The following is an 18,778-nucleotide window of genomic DNA, read 5'->3' as shown; positions in this document are numbered from 1 at the left end:
TGGCAAAGGTTTCCTCTGTCTTGGCAACCCGTCCCAGGATTTGTGTAAAACTTCATGGTCGTGGATTCGTTCATATTGTCATTTTCAGTTGGAGCTCTTTGGATTGTGAGGAGCAGAGACTCACCCAGGTTCTCTCAAGGAAGCAGAGGTTGATGGTGAGGAAATAGGCTGGCCGAGGTGGGAAAGCTGAAAGGAGTCGTGGCCGCCGCTGCATCTCCCTGCTCCTGAGGGCTGCGTCCCCCCACTTTCGGTGACGTGGTTTGCTCTCTTCTGCATATCTGCTCTGTTCTCCTCCTCACCTGCACAGAGCTCTCTCCAGGTTGTCTCTCTAAAGTGATACCCTAAGTTTACTTCTGCCGTAGCATGGGATTTCCCTAGATTTGTCCCAAACTGGTCCCCAGATGTCTTAGGGGACCCCCTCTTATGCTAGTATTGTGCAGTTTTGTGTACAAGGTGTCATTATCCTGTTTTTATCCATACCAGTTAATGTGTTGGCCGTATGGCAAAATGACTTCAATTTAGCCTTACTCGTCTCTGCTAAAGAGTCGTAATCCTTTAGCTTCTCCTCACATGGCAGGCTCCCTGTTCTCTTGATCTTTTTAGCTGCCTTTCCTTGGACCTTTTCCAGCTTCATAACATCTTTCTGGTAGTAAATCCGTCAGCACTGCACACAGTATTCCAGGTGCTGAGGACTCGTGGTTGTGTCTATAGGATACGTTTGTAGGATTGTGGTTTCTGTTTTGTTTCTAACACCCACCCTGATGGAAGGAAGGAAACTATCATTGGTGATGGGCCAGCTGTGTGCCAGGCTTTCTGCCAGCTGCTTTTACGTGTCTGCCAGAGAGGTGGCTAACACTCCCTTGTCCTGTAAGGAGACTGTGAACTATATCTAAATTATTTTTAAATAAATTAAAAAATATTTAAAAAATAACATAAGTCATTAAAACTTTATATACATGTCATCTTTTACCCTTACTCCCAATCCCAAGAGTGATTACTGTTAGTTGGGGAATTCCTTCCAGGCCTTTTAAAGCTCCCTGCCTCTGCCTCTGCTCCTCCTCCCTCTGCCCCTCCTCCCTCTGCCCCTCCTCCCTCTCTCCCTCTCCGCCCTCCCCGCCCTCCCCGCCCTTGCTCTCTCCTCTCTCTCCCTCTCCTCTCTCCCGCTCCTCTCTCTCCTCTCTCTCTTTCCCCCTCCCTCTCTCTCTCTCCCTCTCCCTCTCTCCCACATGGTTTTGTTTTTTAAACATAAGCGCTGTTCTATATATATTGCTCTGCTATGTCAGTGTGTGAAGTTCTACCTCATTCTTTTATCAGTTGCATGCTTTTCCATATGTAGATGTACCACAATTTTTTAAAATCCTGATTTATTTAACCACTCTTATATTGAAGGATGTTTAGATTTTTTTCTAAATTGACCATTACGTGTGGGTCTGTTTCTGAATTCTCTGCTGTTTGTCTGTCTTTGTACTGATACCATACTATCTTGATTACTGTAGCTTTATAATATATCTTGAAATCATTTAGGGTAAATCCTCCAACTTTGTTCTCCATTTTCAAAATGCTACGTCCTTTGCATTTCCATGCGAATTTTTGAATCAGCTTGTCAGTTTCTACAAGAAATCCTGTTAGGATTTTGATTGGAATTGCATTGAATCTCTAAGTCAATTTGGGAGAGCTAACATCTTAAACAATATTGAGTCTTCTAACCGGTGAACATGGTCTATCTCCATTTGTTTAGGTTTTCTTTAATATCTCTAAAAAATGTTTTGTAGTTTTTAGTGTAAACCTCTTGCCCGTATTTTTTCAGATTTATCTAAGTACATATTTTTGATGCTTCTATAAATGGTTATTTTAAAATTTAGATTTTCAACTGTTGGTTGCATTCATATAAAAATAAAATTGGTTTTTGTATATTGATCTTGTAGCCTGCGGCCTTGCTCAACTCACTTATGTCAGTTCTAGTAACTTTTTTATAGATTCCATAGGATTTCCTACATAGGTGATCATGTCTTCTGGGAGTAAAGACACTTTTACTTCTTCTTTCTAATCTGGATACCTTTTATTTCTATTTCTTGCCTTACTGCACTGGCTAGAACCTCTAGTAACGACTGAATAGAAGTGGTGACAATGGATATTTTTGCCTTATTCCTGATCTTCAGGGGAAAGCTTTCAGTCTTTCACTGTTAAGTATGATGTTAGCTGCAGGTTTTTTCTAAATGCCCTTTGTCGGGATGAGGAAGTTCCCTTCTATTCCTAGCTTGCTGAGAGTATAAATCAGAAATGGATATTGGATTTTATTAATTTCTTTCCTGTATTTATTGATAGGATCACATGATTTTTCTATATTGGTCTGTTAATATGGTCAGTTATATTGATTGATTTTCTAATGTTAAACCAACCTTACATTCCTGGGATAAACTCTGCTTGGTCATAATTATATATTATTGGATTTGATTTTCTAAAATTTTGTTGAGTATCTTTGCTCCAAAATAATAGTTTGAAGGGGTCAGTTTGGGTATTTTTTTTTATTACTGATTTCCAATTTTATTTATTCATTATATTCTTTGTTACAAGTTGATACTTTTTTGTGGTTCAGTAAGTGATTCTGTTTATGTAAATGTTCTGTATGTAAATGTTCTGTGTGTGCTTGATAAGAATGTGTAGTCTCTCATTTTTGCGTACAGGGTTCTATAAACGTCCTTTGTATCAAGCATACTAAATGTATTTATATCTTCCTGTGTCCTTAGTCATTTTTGTCTGGTCTCACTCTTGAATAACAGTTTAGTTGGGTATGGAATTTTTTGTTGAACAGCTCTTTGATAATATTATGTACCATTATCTTCTGGCTTTTGGTTTTGCTAATAAGATACATATTTTCTTAGTCTCATTTGTTGTTCCTTTGTAGATAATCAATCAACAACCCTCTATTGTTTTTATTATTTTGTTTTCATCTTTGGTGTTCTGTAATTTCACTACAGTGTATCTAGCTATGGATTTGTTTTTATTGACCATGTTCAGGATTTGGAGTGCTTTCTTTCTGTGAAGACTCATGTCTCTCTTCAATGTTGGAAAATTCTAAACTTTATCACTTTTCTTTTCTGGAACTCTTAACTAGAAATGTATTGAACCTTCTTATTTTATCCTCCATGTCTCTTCTGTTTCATATTTTTAAAATCACTTTATCTTGCATTCTGCATTCTGGATAATTTCCTTTGATACATTTTCCAATTCACTATTTGTTCTTCTGTGTCAAATCTGCCGTTTAACCCACCTGATTTTTTTGTTTTGTTTTTTAGTTTAATGATTACCAATTCCTACAAGTTCTGTTATGTTCTTTTCAATATGTCTGGGTTTTTTTAGAGTTCTGTTCTTTCATTATGGATTCTACTCCTTTTATCTCTACAATAACTTTAAATGTAGTTATTTTTAGTCTTCTTTTGATTGTTCTGTGCTAAGTTTCTTTGTGTGCTAATTCTTCTCTTCGTTGTGTCACTGATTTTCCTTCATGGTGAACTGTTTCCTTACATGGTTTGTAATTTATTGTGAACTCATCTTCTGTAGAGGTTATTTTTTGTGAAGGTCTTATTCCTAGCTTGTTGAGTGGCTTTACAATGGCTTCGGCCAAGGGTTGATCAGTGGTTAAGGACTAAATTTTTCCATTAATTTCCTGACTTGGGATTTCCTTACCAGATTTTGGACTCTCTATCTACATGTGTCTTCGGGTTTCAATTTTTCATTAAATTTTATTTTGCCTGCCTAGAACCTGGAGTGGGCGTCATGCTTGCTTGCTGCTTCCATGACCTGCTAGGTCCTTTTAGTCACAGAGGGAGCAGCCTTAAGGCCCACAGACATATGTAAGGGTCTGTTCTAGTTTCCAAATTCATGAAGGCCTAAGGCCACATTTTGTGTCCCTAAGTTGGCATTAAAACCCAAGTTCTCAGGGCCTATATCTGGGTAAGATACCACCCTTGACCTGTCAGTTCATGCACTTACTACTCAGGTTTCACATTTTCTTTCTGGTTCTGGCATCTGAGAATTTCTCTTTCTGTCTGGTATGTTGAAAAAATTTTTTTTTGTCGTCTTGTTTTGTTGTTGTAATTGTTATATATTAATCCAGTATTTATCTGTGTTGGCATGGAGAGGTCAGATGTCTCCTTCAGTTCAGTTAAGCATGTTGCCTGAAGTTTTGTATGTGTTTCTTTAGAAAAAATTTCTAGAATTTGAAATGATGTGTTAAAGTTTGTGCAGAATTTAAATATAGTTAGTTAATACCAAATTACTTTCCATTAAATTTTAACAGTCTCACCAGCAGCACATATGATTGTCCATTTAAAAATGTTATCAATTAACATCTTGTCAATGTCAAAGAAAGTATCCATCCAAAAAACTTGTCAGTCCAAGGGCTAGAAATTATACCTAATTGTTTTGATTTGCGTTTCCCAGATTGTTCATAGAGTTGAGTTGACCCATGCTTATCTTTTTATTTTTGTTTAGAAGGTGGAACTCTGGTTTTTCTGTGTATTAGTCTTATACTATTGTTTGTACTATTTTCTCCCAGTTTCTTGTCTTCTAATTTTCTGTATGCTTTATTTTATCACACTGAAGTTAACAAATTTTTTTTCTGGTAAAATATATAGAAAATAAAATTTACGGTTTTATACATTTTTAGATATACAGTTCAGTAGCATTAAGTACATTCATATAGCTGTGCAACCATCATCACCACCCTTCTCCAGAACTTTTTCATCTTCTCAAACGGAAACTCTGTACCCATTAAACAATACCTCCTCATTCTCCCCTCTCCCCAGCCCCTAGTAACCTCTCATCTACTTTCTGTCTCTATTTTATTTGCCTGTTCTAGGTACTTCATATAAGTGGAATCATACAGTATTTGTCCTTTTGTGTCTGGCTTATTTTACTTACAATAATGTCTGCAAGGTTCATCCATGTTGTAACATGTGTCGGGATTTCATTCCTTTTTAGGACTGAATAATATTCTAGTGTATGTATGTGCCGCATTTTGTTTATCTGTTCATTTGTCAATGGACATTTGGGTTGTTTCTGCCTTTTGGCTGTTATGAATAACGTTACTGTGAACATTGGTGTACAAATATCTGTTCGAATCCCTGCTTTCAGTTCTTTTGGGTGTGTACCCAGAAGTGGAATCGCTGGTTCATATGGTAGTTCTATTTTTAATTTTTTGAGGAACCTCCATACTGTTTTTCACAGTGGCTATACCAATTTACATTCCCACCAGCAGTGCACAAGGGTTCCCGGTTCTCTTCGTCCTTGCCAACAGTTGTTATTTTCTGCTTTTTTGATAATAGTCGTGCTAATGGGTGTGAAGTGGTGTTTCACCACTTGGTGGTTTTTTTTTTTTGTGAGGACCAGCCCTGAGCTAACATCCGATGCCAATCCTCCCCCTTTGTCTTGAGGAAGATTGGCCCTGGGCTAACATCTGTGCCCATCCTCCTCTACTTTACATGGGATGCCGCCACAGCATGGCCTAGCAAGTGGTGCGTTGGTGCGCACCCGGGATCCGAACCCGTGAACCCCGGGTTGCCGCAGTGGAGCACCTGCACTTAACCGCTGTGCCACCGGGCCGGCCCCGCATTGTGGTTTTAATTTTCATTTCCCTAACGTTTAGTGATGTTGAGCATGTTTTCATAGGCTTATTGGCCATTCGTATAGCTTCTTTTTATCTTTTACCTCTGATATTCTTCCTGTTTACTTCTGCATATTTTTCTCTTTTATTTGAATTGAGATTGAGCTTGTCAAGTTTCATAAGGAGCCTGATTGGGGTTGTATTGGGATTGTACTGGATTTATACATTAATTTGCAGATTATTGGCATGTTTATAGACTTGAATCTTTCTATTCAGGAACATGGCATGTCTTTCCAATTGTTTTTTTTTTTTTTTCTGACTTTTCAGTAAGCCTTATAAAGATTTTGCACACTTTGGATTTATTCCTGGGCATTATATCTTTTAGATTGCTATTGGGAATTTTTTTTTTTCTATTAGCTATCCTAATGGATTATAGATAGTGGTGGATGGGATGAATAGTTTATTTTGGATTTGTCCATGTTGAAACACAGATTCTTGAAACTCACCTTCTACGTTATTTCCTTCTATTGTTGATCCCCACTAGCTTGGATTGTCACCTCTTAGAGTTTAGAGTCTTTTGCAAAACCAGAGCTTTCACAATGTGTCTTTCATCCTCAGACCATTTATAAAAATATTAAACAAGGTCTATCCTAGAATTTATCTTCAAGATACTGTAGTGTTTGTACTTATTCATCTAAATAAAACCAAGTTTATTCCTGCTCTAGTCTAACATGAACTCCCAGGAGCCCCAGTGACTATATGTCTCCATCTAGAGAAGTCCTTAGGTATCCCAATCCTTTGTTCTATCTAAGTTAACTCCTTATTCTTAGCCAAATGGTACCCTTCAATTTTGTATTAATCCTTTCCTCTCTTCCCCGTCCCTCATCCCTTTTTCCCACCTTCTCTCTCCCTCTTCCTCCCTCCCCTCTGTCTCCTTCTTTGCCTCCTCTCCGTGTTTTTTCTTTTTTATTTCTTTTTTTCTTAAGTAGCTTTGGACCTGAGCAGGGACTAATTTCTGACCTCTGCTCATCCCCAGCCAGGACATCACAGGTGATATTTACTATTTTAACTTTGCCAACGGGCAGTCCATGTGGGACCATCCATGTGACGAGCACTATCGGAACTTGGTGATCCAAGAGCGAGGGAAGCTGTCAACTTCTGGGGCCATTAAGAAGAAAGAGAAGAAAAAGAAAAAGGAAAAGAAAGACAAGAAGGACAAAGAGACCTCCAGAAGTCCCCTGGTGAGTCGGTGGATGCCAGCTCCAGAGAGGCCAGAGCTGAAACCTCAGGGGATATTGGGGACCTCTGGGTGTTTACAACTGGGATGTTGAGAACAGCAACAATAGTATAGTAATTTCTTGATGGTACATCATCTGAATTGTGCCTATCTTCTGGCAAATTTTCCTTTCAGCTTCTAGAAGTTGTTACTGTCTCTAAACAATTCCTTTGTGCCCCCTGGGTGGACACATTACATAGTAGGATTAGTGAGAGAGTGCTCTGCTGAGGATGGTGTTTCGCAGTGGTCTAAGAAGTGATGCCATCTGCCCCTCTGGAGAGTGCAGGGACAGGGAGGAGTTGGCAGAGGCCAGAGAGCCTGGGTGAGGGGAGAGTCCTTCCTGTTCTTTCAGAGCCAGGCCTTCCTAGTGTGGGTTCATCATTTGTCTCAGTGGTGCGAATTCCTAACGTCGCTTGTAGCCAAAATTCAGTTGTCGGAACACCAGTGCCTTCAAGACCCAAAAAGAACAGCTTTGGGCTTTCTCCACTCCTGTGGATTGTCTTTGTTGCCCGTGTCCTTGGTTAGTGGCGGATAACTGAGATTTGATTGCAGCGTGATCACCTTGGTCTCAAGTAGCTTTTTTATTCAAAGTTGAAAGTGCTCTTTCCCATTATGGTATTCTTTGTCCCTCCAGTATGTCTGAACTTAGGAGGCAGAGTTATTGCCCTCATTTTATGGGTGGAGAAGCTAAGACTTGGAGCCATTCTGAAGTGAGGTCCAGGCTCTCCTTGAGTGCTGTGGCGGTGCAGGGAAACCCGCCTTCTTCCCTTCACCCAGGTATGGGGCAGGCGGAGCATGTCGAGGAGGAGGAAGGACATAGGAACCTGGGTCAGCCAGGTGGGGAGCATTGGGAATACTTCTGTAACCCTCTCAATGCTCTGGTTGATTTGCTCTTCTGTTTATAGTCTTTATATCCCACCAGGGCCTGGTGCTTACTCCTCAGCCAAGATTTCCTCCGTCTTTCTTCCTTCCTTCCCAAGGTGTCAGTTCTAGCGTTGGATGTTTGCTGATGAATTTATCCTTTTTATCATTTCCAAGCTCCACAGATAACTCCTCCCTCCCTTCCCCTCCTCCACATATTACTACTCATGGCTCTGAGAAGTAAGATAGCAAGCCTATTCTTCCAGATAGAGAAAAGAGGACAGGTAACTCCCAAATTGGCTACATTTTCTAATGTCACGTGTTTGAAAGGCGAAAGATGGATGGTGGGTTTTTTACTAACCCAGGACTATTTTAAAGGATGATCAGCGTGTTGGCAGGCTCTGGCATCACTAAAGGTGTGAGAGGAAATGAATTGAGGGCTCTAGGGTGGAGGGTTAGGTAACAGACTGAGTTCTGGGTGTGTGATGAGTTCCTGGAGCTCCCTCTTAAAAAAAGATTCCTTCTGTGGTTTCAGGAGCTGAAGACAACTGGACAGCCCTGGGTTGCCAGTCTAGATCTTAGGGCTCAGGACAGGCATCTCAAACTTGAGTTTGTCCAAGGGGCAGGCCTGAACCAGGTGGGCGACCTGGACTCAGGTGGTTTGGGCTCTCTGGAGGTGTGCCAGCTTTCACGGGCTAGGTAGTGTTTAGTGCGACTGTTTGCAAGGTGTGGTTGACCTTGCAACCAGGGTTTCTTCTAGCCCCGAGATTCTATGACTGTGGACCTCTCTCGAGCAGTACCAGCTCGTGCCTTTGATAGAAGACCTAGACAGAGTTTCCGAGGCTCAGCTCACTGGTTACGTTTCTCCTCTCTCTCCCTTCTTAGACAATTTCTGGTAGTCCTTGCTAAGGTTGGTGATTTTATAAAATGAACCAATCACAGAACTGAGAGCTCAATGGTACCTTAGGGATAATCTGGTTGGTGATTTTCAGACTTTCGTTACTAGTGAAGCCCTGTCTTCAAGTCACTTTCTCCATAGAGATCCAGCATATAAAGGAGTGGAGCTGCCATGGTTGAACCTGGGGGTGTAGGTCTTGGTGATTCTCCTTCCCCATCACATGCACACTATAGTGTCCCTTGAGGTACCATGTGGAACCAACCCCTGGTTCCATGGCGCAAGATTTGTAAGCCATTGATCTAATCCAGCCTCTTTATAGAAACTCAGTCCCAGAAAGCAACATATTTTCAGCCCAAGGGAGTTTTTAGCTTTTCTTCCCTCTTTGGTTTGTGTTTTACTTTAAATGGAGGGTGGGTTTCTGCTAAGGGCTTGCCAAGGGCTGAGGTAGTAAGTATAAATCTGAGGTACTTTGTCTTAGTTTTCTCTGCATGTTTATATACCCATCTAGGAAACACAACGTGAGCAGGGACTTCTGCCTTCTTCCTCCTTTCTCCGTGGCCCATCCCCTCTCCCAGCACCTGGGCTTGCTGGTATGGACCTAGACCAAGAGATGCAGGCTAGAAGTGAGGGCTCCTTTAAGAAAGTGAAGAGCCCATGCATGCTGGGCGACACCCCTTGGCCTCTCATGGGCACCCTGCCTGGCAAGCTGCAGCCACTCTCCAAACGCCAAGCTTCCCGAACCCATCAGATCTTTGCTGACATGGAGAAAATCTTAGGCAGGGCCCCAGCCCAATGTAGGACAGAATTAGGTGATCGGCAGGGTCTGGAGAAACCTCAGGAGCCGACAGAGAAAATCTACCTGGGGTTTTCAGACCCTGAAATAGAAGAGCTGGAAATGAGGACCAGACAGCAGAAACCTGGCACTCCGGGCCCTGAGAGCCCCCAGCCCCTCCAGAGTGGGCAGGATGTATTAGAAAGCAGGAACCAGGCCTCTGTCCACTCAAAGCTTTCTGAAATCATCAATGGCTTGCAGCTGAAAGGGGAGCAGCACAGCCAGAACATGGCCAAACTAAGCTCCACTGGCCCTGGGGGGGACAAGGGCCAGAGCCCCATTCCCTTGCCATCCTCTGAGGAGGAGACTTCCCTGTCCCCTTGTTCTTCTGACCACATGCTGCCTATTAGGAAGAGCAAGCTGTTCTTGTTAGATAACAGCCCAGCAGAAGACCTGAGCTGGCAGGGTGTTTATGGGGAAGGTGGGAGCGTGGGCAGAGGGAGGAGGAGGAGAGAGCCCCCAAAATCATGGATGGGACAGGTCTCCAAGCTTGTGAACAAGGACACCCCCAGGAGCTGCAAGAAAACGGAGCCCAATGACGCTGAGGCTCCAGGGGCCTCAGCTGGAGATTCACCTCAGGGGCTCTTCCTAATACCACCTGATACCCTGGCGTCAGAACCAGCTCAGATTTGCCCTTCAGGGAATGCCCCTGGGGAGTCTCCTACCAGTGAGAAGAGACGACCCCCAGGGTCTCCAGAGCCCCCTGAAGAAGACAGGAAGCCTAGTGGGTCTGGGCCTGACTTAGAGAGCAGCAGCCTGGCCTCTCCCCTTGGCTCTCAGATCCTGGATGAGGTGAACAACTTCCCTTGGGACCTGCAGAGCTCTCGGGGATCTGAGCGAGGCACGGGTCAGTCAGGCCCCAGACCCAGAGATCAACACTCTAGCCCCTTCCTAGTGCCCCCGTTATCCCACATGCAGAGCTCTGCTGATGAGCCGTCAGAGAGTGAAGACTACTCTGAGGATCAGAGGTTCTACCAGCACATCCTGCAGATGGTCAAGATCTCCAGGCGGCTGGAGGGCCTGGGGCTGCCCGAGAGCGTGCAGGAAATGCCGTGCAAAGACATCGCCAGCATGGTCTGTTGCATGGCAGCTGAGTCCTCCAGAATGTCTAGTGAGGGTGAACATGAGGCCATCAGAGCCGTGGAGAGGGACTCAAGGTTTCTGGCTTGGAGGCCAGAGCTGCTGGAGCATCCTCAGGAGGCGGCCCTTGCCCCTGCTGGGCAGGAGGCCTCTCAGCAAGCCTGTTTCCAGCCGAGCAGCAGCCCCCTCAGGCAGGGGCTAGTTGAGCTGAGTTCCTACAGAGGGCTCACTGCAGAGCCAGGCAAGATGCAGCTTCTCAACCAGGTAGGCGTCTTAGACAGCATGGCCCATAGGCCTCAGTGCACTTGGCAGGGAGGGAGCAGGCTGAGTTGACGTCTTAACGCAGCCATCAGGTCTGCTTTCCTGCTAGTTGCCCTCCCTTGCTAACTATTGATCCCTTAACTACCCAGGATGGCCATCTTGTGGGATTATGTGTATTGCATGTTTCTTCTACCCCATCACCTGCAAGATAGGGGCTGAGGGTATCTAGACTTCCCTTCCCTGGATCTAACTAATCCATGGGTGGTTCACACTGAAGATGATCAGTTTTGAGGGTGAGCAAGGTGGTGCCGATCCTGGCACTCACACAACCTATAGGTACCTTCCCTCTATCATTTGGGAAGCCTTCTGCATCAGCTGATTATAAAGAGAGGTCCTTCCAAGTAGACACCCTACTCCCAAGCTCTGAATTGAGTCCCTTCTTGGAATCACACAGAACTAGAGTTAATACTGTCATGAGAGGCTACGGCCCAGAATCTCGCTCTGCCATCCAGTGAGCTGCTTCTGCTCCTTGCTTCCCAGGGTTCCCAGAAACCACGTCCCTTCACTTCCTCCTGTGCTAGGATTTACCAAAGGGCTGGGCTTGCCCTGTAGTTCTGACACCTTGTCCCTTTAAAGAGTCACACCATAGTCTTCATTCAGAAGAAGTCAGGTTGGAGCAGAGACCATGGGGGTCAATCTGAATTTCCCCAGCTATTCTTTTGCTGTTGCCCAGCTGTGGCTTTACCCAGTTGTTACCTCTGGTTCCTAATTGCTGGCGTGCACTGGTTCTCCGTTAGCTCTAATAACTACTGTAGCACTATAAATATCGGATAAGCTGCAGATTATCTTGAAAGTTTTAAGTAGCCCAATGGCAGCAAGTTTATCCGCTCTGAAGGACAACGCCACGCACAGCCCATAGTCTGAGTTAATGGCCAGCTATAGAAGATGATCAGCTGGAGCCAGGAATGTATAATTTCCCCGCTAACCACTGATTTGGTAAAGGCCTGGGAGAACAAAGCCCTCAGCATGCCTGTCTCTCTCCCTCAAGCCCCCAGCACGTTAGCAAATTAGCCATGTTAGGAGTCTGTAATTTTCTGTAAATATAGTGTGGGAAGGATTTTGCTTGCTGATACACCAGGGCTGGTGGGAAGGGCTGAAGCCAGGAGGAGCAGGCCCGGTTTGTGCCCAGTTCACCTCGGAGCAGCTTTCGTGGGCTCCTTTTCTGCCACAGCCAGGAGGCACTATAAAGTACTGGCTTAGAGACAGCCCTGGGTTCCAATTCTGTGTCTGCCCCTTGCTGGCCCTGTGACTTTGGGCAGGGGTCTTGACCTTACCACGTTCCATTTGCTCACGTGGGGATGGTGACCTCGAGTTGTTGTGAGAGTACGATGAGACATCACATGTAAAATGCTCACCCCGGTGCCCAGGGCTGGAGTATTGTGGGCACGTGTTTTCTATTATCAGCTCCTTTTCTCCCTAACAAAGATCCCCTATAATAGGCCACATGATCGGGAATCTACAAAGGCTCGGGAGAGGTTCTCATCTCATCTTTCTATGAGCATTTGATGCCCTCCTGGTGCCGAAACGGGCCCTGTTCAGAACCCGCCTGATGGTCTGGTCTGTAGGCTGAGGCTGTGGGTGAGAAGCTGGGCCATCCGAACTTCCTCGGCCTGACCTCCTCCATGTTCCCCTTTCTCTCTTCAGCCCCTGTGGGATTAGAGAGGAATGGAATTTTTGTGTTGTTTTATACATTTTAAGTTTGAGAAAGGAATCTTAAAGAGCTCTTTGTAAACTGTCCCCAGAATGCTATCCTTGCCTCTACTTCTAAGCCCAGACCATTGTAACGTGAATCCCCGTAACAGCAATTCCATAACGTTGGCGTGGCCCTGGACCACCCACGTATGCTCCTTGCTTTCATTATCTCATTTGAACTTCTCCACAAACCTTCTTAAGTGGCAAGGCACATGACATCTCTGTCTTGTAGATGAGTAAACTGAGAGTCTGAGAAGCCTGAGGTCTCACCCATTCTGACTTTCAGACTGCTTTCTCTCCCCAGTCCTCTCTGGCATGAAGCACAGGGAGAAGAAGGGGCCTGGTCAGTCCCTTGGCAAGGCTCCTTTCAGCCACTCTTCTCATCAGTGGAGAGGGGAAAGAGAGTTCTTCTGTTGCTCGTGTGTATTTTTTCACAGTTAATATTCATTTTCATCAAAGTAATACATGCCCATGTTAAAGTCAAATGGCACCAAAAGGCGTATAATAAAATACAACAGTCCTCTGGTGTGTGTGCCCCTCCCCAGAGGCAGCCGCTGTCTTCTGGTATTTACTTCCATTTTTGTAAATAATATGCTTAGACTGCTTTTTCTTGATTCATCAGTTTTAAACTTTATGTACTGAGACTTCGCATTCTGGTAGATGAGGCTTTTTGTCTCTGCTCTCCCTTCCCCCTACTTCCCATGTGGCTTCTGAAAGGAGAGCAGAACCCTGTGCATCATCTGCCAGATGTGAAGGAACGATTTACTGTGAGACAGCAGCAGAGTCAGGAGAATCAGGAAACCAGCCTGTGATTTCTCACACTGTTCGCACGATGGTAATTTCTGGATGTTGTGTTTCATTAGCAGCCTCTCATTGGAGGTGGTTTAAATTTGAGCGGGTAGGATTTAGAAGTTTTATTTTTATATCTGTCTCCGACACTCTCAGAGACATGTGGTTTCTTGGGTTGTAACAAGATGTTTTCTGTTGCCCAGGCCCTGGGCTCCTCGTTAGCCCCAGTCCACATTCCTCTTGGGGGCCTGGCTCCGTTAAGAGGCCTTGTGGATGCCCCACCCTCTGCCCCTCGTGGATCTCAAAATGTGAGCCTGGGGAGCTCAGTGGAGTCCGGTCAACTCGGAGAACTCATGCCGGTAAATACTTTTTCTTGTGTTCAGTGTTATTTAGTTACTCTGAGGCCTCTCATGTACCATGCTAGGAACTATGGCCCGTGGATGAGACATAGAAGGCACAGGCTGAGTCCTCAGAGTTCATAATCTAGTTGGGAAGGTGAGTCACACACACTTGTATGATGCTGAACATGGACTCGGGGCAGTGGAGGATAGACCCATGCTATAGGGCCTGTGGTGCTGATTTCTCAGTCCATGCAGCCAGGGCAGTAGGAGTTGGAAAAGGGCGGGATCCCTCCAGTGTGAGCTGGAGCTTCCTGGACACGGCAGACTTGCTCTGGGAGACATCTAAACAGAAAGAGAGTGGGGAAAGCATTCTAAAGGTCATTCTGAAGGTCTTCCTAGTGAGTCCCTTGACTTTCCTTCTCTATTTTGGAGCCTTCACAGGGTCTCAAGACTTCTGCTTATACAAAGGGTCTCTTGGGCTCCATCCATGAGGACAAGAATGCTCTCAGCCTCTTGGCTTTAGGGGAGGAGACCAACGAGGAGGATGAAGCGGAAAGTGACAACCAGGTAATGATGAATCCTCCTTCTGGCCTGGAAACCCTCTGTGCCATTTATTTTTTGAAAAAAATTTTTTTTTATTGTGGCCAAATGTATTTAACATGAAAGTTACCATTTTAACCTCTTTTAAGTGTGTAATTCAGTGGCCTTAATTACCTTCACAATGTTATGCAATCATCACCACTATCCATCTCCAGAACTTGCTCATAATTCTAAACGGAAACTCTGTACCCATTAAACAGTCGCTCCCCATTCTCCCCTGTTCCCAATCCCTGGTAACCTCTTTTCTACTTTCTGTCTCTATGGGTTTATCTATTCTAGATATTTCATGTAAGTGGAATTATACAATATTTGTCCTTTTCTGCCTGGTTTATTTCACTGAACATAATATTTTCAAGGTTTATCCATATTGTAGCATGTATTAGAACTTCATTCCTTTTTATATCTGAATAATATTCCATTGTATGAATATACCACATTATGTTTATCCATTCGTCTGTTGAGGGACACTTGGGTTGTTTTCACCTTTTGGCTAACCTCTGTGCTACTTTGAAAATAAGTAAAAATGATTTTCCAGCCCATGGCTTCATTTCTTGCCAGTCTATATACCCGCTGGATCTGACCCAGAAAGCGTAACCAGCAAGGAGCTTCTTGGCCCTCACCCTGGGCTGACCAGTTTCCTTTGATTTAACCACTCGTAATCGTTTTTGTTTTCAGAGTGTCCGCAGCTCAAGTGAGCTTCTTAAGAACCTGCACCTGGACATTGGGGTGCTGGGGGGCGACTTTGAATATGAGGTAAGAACATGAAGCCCCTGCAGGCAAATGCCTCCACCTGGTATGTCCCTCCTTCCTTCTTAAGCCTTTCTCCTTGTGGGATGCATATTTGGAAAGAGAACCATTTTGTCCCAGTCCTCTTCAGATGGGATTTCTGGGGTTCGAGGAAGCACAAGGGTGGAAAGGAATTCATCCATTTACTCATTTATCAAATAACCACCATTTATTGAATGTTTTTACATGATGCACTTTGCTAGGTGCTGTAGAACGTACAAGCATAAATTAGATGAGCTTACTGCCCTCTGAGAGTTTACAGTCTCATCAAAGATAGGCTTAAATGATTGGAACACAGAGTAGAATGCAATGAGGCTGTAAGGAGGGTAAAACAGAGTGCCACGGGAGGGGAAAATTAGGGATCTCCTCTCTGTTTGGATTGATCTGGAAAGGCTTTATTGAGAAACTGACATCTGAGGTGAGCCAGGAAGGATGATGGGCAGGACTGGACAGGGAGAGGTGAATGGTGAGAGAGAAGTCCAGGTGCAGGGCACTGCACAGGCAGAGGCGAAAGGTGCAGGGGGAGTTTGGGGAAGATGAGGCATCTCCTTGGACTGGAGTACAGAGCGCATGTGGGAGGTAAGACTGTGGAGATAGATTGGGCTGGATCATGGAGGACCTGAGTGCCAGCTAAGAAGTTTGGATTGGATTACACAGGCGTTGGGAGCCATCAGAGGTTCTGAACAGAGGTGTAACATTGTCCAGATTCTTAACACTTGTCGAATGCTGGCTCTGTGGCAGGCCACTGTGCTAGGTCCCATGGGAGATACAGATGTTGGTAAGATATGGATCTGGACTGGCCTCAAGGAGTTTGAGAGAGAGAAAGGACACTAGTCCTTGGTGGTTAGTAAGCACTCAGTAAATGTTTAAATGAATATTTAGGAAACTATAAAGCAGGGTAGTACACGTAAAGAGCTCTAGCACAGGTGCGCTGTTTGGAGGAGTTCTTAGGGGCAAGAAATTACTTTTCTAGAGATCAGGAAAAACTTGGTGGAGGAGATGACATTTGACCTGGGTCTTGAAGAGGAGGTAAGTTTTACACATGGGGGTTTTAAGGGATATTTTAGGGAAGCGAACAGCTGGAGCAAAGGCCCGAGGCCTGGGAAATGCAGAATATAGATGGGAGTAGCTTCCAGAATACCCCAATAGTCCTCTTGCTTCTGATTTCTTTCCCTTAGTCTGTCCTTCACTGCCACCAGAATATTCTCTATAAAAAACAAACAAAACCCCAAACTCATCATGTCGTTGTAGTGCCTAAAAACTCCCAGTGCATTTTTCTACTTGAAAAGGAACACTCCCTACTATATGTACTTGTCTAGCATCCAATTTATTAATTTTTGACAACATTTCTCCAAATATTCCTAAAGTATTCACACAACCAATAAATCATGAGGTCAACAACTCAGATTTCCCAAACATTTAAATATTGATTATAAGCTTAATTAAACTTTTCACAAGTCTAATATATCAAATTCTTTTAAACACTTTAAACACTTTCAAATGAAACAGATCACTCACATTTTATTAGCATGATCACAAAAAAACGATCAGTAAAACAACAGTGCCTGTATCATGGATTTAAATTTGTTGTCTTATTATCTCTTATCGTGTTCTTATTATTTCTGACTCTTGTTTCTTGGTCTTCAGCTCACCTTGAGAGCCAGAGTTAATGTCTCAGGTTGGCTGCGGTTGTGGATGCTGGCTGACAGGCCCTGGGTTGTAGGTGGGCTTCCCAGGGGACCCAACTCTGGCCATTGGGCAGGCCCCTTTATAGTTAGGCTTTCTCTATTGTCTCAGAAACTGTCCACGATTTTGGCTCTGCACAATCACATGTGTTTTGATTGTGAGTTTAATACTTTCTGCCAAATGTGACACTTTTTCTCAGTGCCTTTCTTGATCATCAGCCTGACCTGTGTCTACTTTGAAACTGTTCCTTCTGATTGGTGCCTGGTCTGTTTGCATTAAATCCAAAGCCTTCAGTCTATTGGGTTTCCTTTTTGAAATGACAGCCTTGTTTTTTCTCATCTGCCGTTAAGACCTTATAACAATGATGGAATCAGTAGCTCAGGTTTTGAGCCTAGAAGGATGGCCATGAATGGGAATGGGGTGTCAGGAAGACTTACTTGCTTTTGGAGACAGAAGCGAGACTCCAAGAAACTGAGCAAATTGAGGGTAGAGATCCTGCCCTATTCACGTCTATATATCCAGCACCTGGCCCACTGCCTGGAGCATAGGAAGCACAGGGGTATGCTTTGCTGAGCAGTTGAGAGAATGAATGGGTGAATGAATGAGCCACACTGGGACCGGAAGGGTATCCTGGCAGGTTGTGTTGTGCTTTTTTTTTTCCCTTGGCTTTCCCAGGTCCTGGGTAGAGTAGATATGTGGTCCCTGCTGTCAGCTGGTGGATTGAAGATTTCAGTGTCAATCTTCATCTTCGGTGAAGATTTCATGATCCATCATGATGCACTTTGACTTCGGGCTAGTTAATTTTTACTTCACAGTGGATTATAAATGTCAACCAAAAAAGAGACTTTCTTCTTTGACATGTCCTGGGTTTTCAAAAGCTTCCCTCCTCATGATTATGTGCTTCTTTGGGGGAGTGGGAGCTTTTAAACATATTTTTTTTATAACCTCTTTAATATAAGTAGGCAAAACAGTGTGATGAGGGAAATGTTCAGAGTGGGAGGTGTTAAACACACCTCCCACCCCTGTCTCTAGCAGCCCAGCAGATTTAGTTCTTTTTGCCACGTGGAGTGTTGGGTTCCTGTGTTCTAACCTCAGGCAGGAACTAGGGCTTTTCCTGGTGGGGAAAATTGTTGGTGAGATGAATGGGGGTTTCAGGACAGAGAAGGCTGCCTCTGCCTGGACCACACCTTTGAAAATGGCTTTTGTCCCAGTTTATAGTCCTTGGATCCTCTGAGCTGCCCACCTCTTCCCCCTCCGGGGCATCCCAGGAAGCCCTAGATGGAGATCTCCATCCGTGGTTAAGTACTATCTTGTCTCACTGTCAACAGTCACTTTGCTCATAATTCCATGAGAGGGCAGTAGGATGGCAAGAATGTGTGTGTTGCTCTGGCTCTCTGTCTCCTTCCCCCTCCTCTCCTGCCTTCAGCTTAAACTTATTTCTAGTCTATTACAGAATCAAAAGGGATAGGTTCATGGAACAGACGTTGAGAATGGGTGTGAAGGAAAAAGGGGAGGCAGGCAGGCGGCGTGTGGCCTTGTGGTGCTGGAGAAAACCCCAGCAGCGGATCAAAGGAGAGGGAGGGAGCTGGGCTTAGAAATAACAGGATGATGTCAGTGTGATTGGAAAGCACTAACAACGCCGGGGCACAGTGCAAAGAATTGAGACCCACGAGGTTGGGAGTGAGACGTGGAAAATAAACTGGACTGATGGTGGGCTTGGTGGCGGTCTCTCCAGAACAGGATCAATGCACAGACATCGTGTTCAGCTCCCCCATCCTCCGCTCCTTCCCTCCTGAGCTGTGTGGATTATAGGAGCCCCTGCCCTCCGTGCTCTGGGCCAGAGGGGGCGATTGCGGCACTGGAGACCTCATGGCTTTTGGGGGATATGTTCAATATTCATGAAATGGTTGCTACAGGCACTCTCTACACCCCCGTCCTCGTGCAGATGGCAAAGTCTTTTGAAAAAGCAGCAGAAATTTGCCTTGAGATACTCAAGCACCTGGGGCTGTGA

At 44.5% G+C, this 18,778-nt stretch overlaps 1 protein-coding gene across 11 annotated transcripts in view; it reads left to right on the top strand.

Annotated features, from left to right (window-relative positions):
* CEP164 (centrosomal protein 164) overlaps positions 1-18,778 on the top strand; it is a 63,951-nt gene that overhangs the window by 10,428 nt on the left and 34,745 nt on the right. For 8 of the 11 annotated variants that reach the window (XM_058545142.1, XM_058545146.1, XM_058545145.1 and 5 more), the window contains 5 exons: positions 6,642-6,846; positions 9,149-10,816; positions 13,558-13,713; positions 14,128-14,262; positions 14,971-15,048. In XM_058545142.1, coding sequence (XP_058401125.1) covers positions 6,642-6,846; positions 9,149-10,816; positions 13,558-13,713; positions 14,128-14,262; positions 14,971-15,048 — 2,242 coding nt within the window. Of the gene's footprint in view, positions 1-88; positions 156-6,641; positions 6,847-9,148; positions 10,817-13,557; positions 13,714-14,127; positions 14,263-14,970; positions 15,049-18,778 lie in introns of all 11 variants that reach the window. The other 3 variants (XM_058545144.1, XM_058545141.1, XM_058545147.1) reach the window with 3 other exon arrangements.

This window comes from Diceros bicornis, chromosome 7, assembly GCF_020826845.1.
Source record: "Diceros bicornis minor isolate mBicDic1 chromosome 7, mDicBic1.mat.cur, whole genome shotgun sequence".
NCBI classification, from domain to species: Eukaryota; Metazoa; Chordata; class Mammalia; order Perissodactyla; family Rhinocerotidae; genus Diceros; species Diceros bicornis.
The sequence above is the reverse complement of the archived record's forward strand: the minus strand, read 5'-3'. Positions and strand labels throughout refer to the sequence as shown.